The 924-nt window shown below is 45.3% G+C and overlaps 1 protein-coding gene across 3 annotated transcripts in view; it reads right to left on the bottom strand.

Moving 5' to 3' along the window:
• The window catches only part of LOC135831021 (uncharacterized), a 47,215-nt gene extending 46,584 nt beyond the window's left edge, over nt 1–631 (bottom strand). For all 3 annotated transcript variants that reach the window (XM_065343262.1, XM_065343263.1, XM_065343264.1), the window contains exon 1: nt 334–631. In XM_065343262.1, the coding sequence (XP_065199334.1) occupies nt 334–497 (164 nt within the window). In that variant the 5' untranslated portion in view covers nt 498–631. The remainder of the gene's footprint in view (nt 1–333) is intronic.
• Between the last annotated feature and the right edge of the window lie 293 nt (nt 632–924).

The following is a 924-nucleotide window of genomic DNA, read 5'->3' as shown; positions in this document are numbered from 1 at the left end:
ACAGTACCACGCATGTACACTAGTAATCCACTCTGTACTCCCTAGGCCTGGTGTCAACCACCACCAAAGGTTGAACTGGGTTTGGACCTCTTGATGCTACTGATTCTGCTGATTGCCAAACAAGCCGAAAAGGAAACAAGCTCGTATGCCAATGAATGGGAATTTCGCAAAACAGGCGAAGAACCCAAAGAGATCAAACGGGCTAGCCATGGGATAAGTCAGAGCAAGTAATAGTTAGTTATCTCTTACCATAACCGTTACCAATGACTGTGCGTGTACCGTACTATCTAGGCAGTTCGCTAGCAAAAAAAACTCCTAAATATTCCGACTTACCAGCCGACGTCGTCGTGTGTGTGGGTAACGATCCAAATGTTGATATGATCTGTACCATTGACAGCTGATAGGCATACTGGCAGTGAAGTGGCACACAGCAGAAATACGAGCACAGCAAGGAGCTGGTCGGTTGGTCGCCTTACACCGAGAGACATTCCAGCCATTCTGGTATATTTTAATTGGCCGAATTCGCGAGCTTCGTGGTCCGTTCCTCAGAAAGCTCCGATGACAATCACATCATGTAGAAGTGAAGCTCTGGAGTTCCTCGATATTATCTATTTGGAGTGCTTTGTGTTTGCCAGTCCGTCTCCCATGGTCTACCTGGTCTACCCCATGCCCATGCCCATGCCCCGATCCATGGACATTGGTCTACGGTATACCATGGTATACCGGTACGGCACTGATAATGGGTATACATAATTATTATCAAGAGTACATAAAACGGTTTACATGGTTTATGTACTCTTGATATTAGGCCATGTAAAATAATTATATTGATTGTTAAAGGGGAAGTATACCCTAAAATCAAATTTTCACCAGTTGTAGTCTTCTGGGTGCTGAGTCGAATGGTCTTGGTCCGAGGAAGCTGCG

Source organism: Sycon ciliatum, chromosome 1, assembly GCF_964019385.1.
Source record: "Sycon ciliatum chromosome 1, ocSycCili1.1, whole genome shotgun sequence".
Taxonomy (NCBI): Eukaryota; Metazoa; Porifera; class Calcarea; order Leucosolenida; family Sycettidae; genus Sycon; species Sycon ciliatum.
The sequence above is the reverse complement of the archived record's forward strand: the minus strand, read 5'-3'. Positions and strand labels throughout refer to the sequence as shown.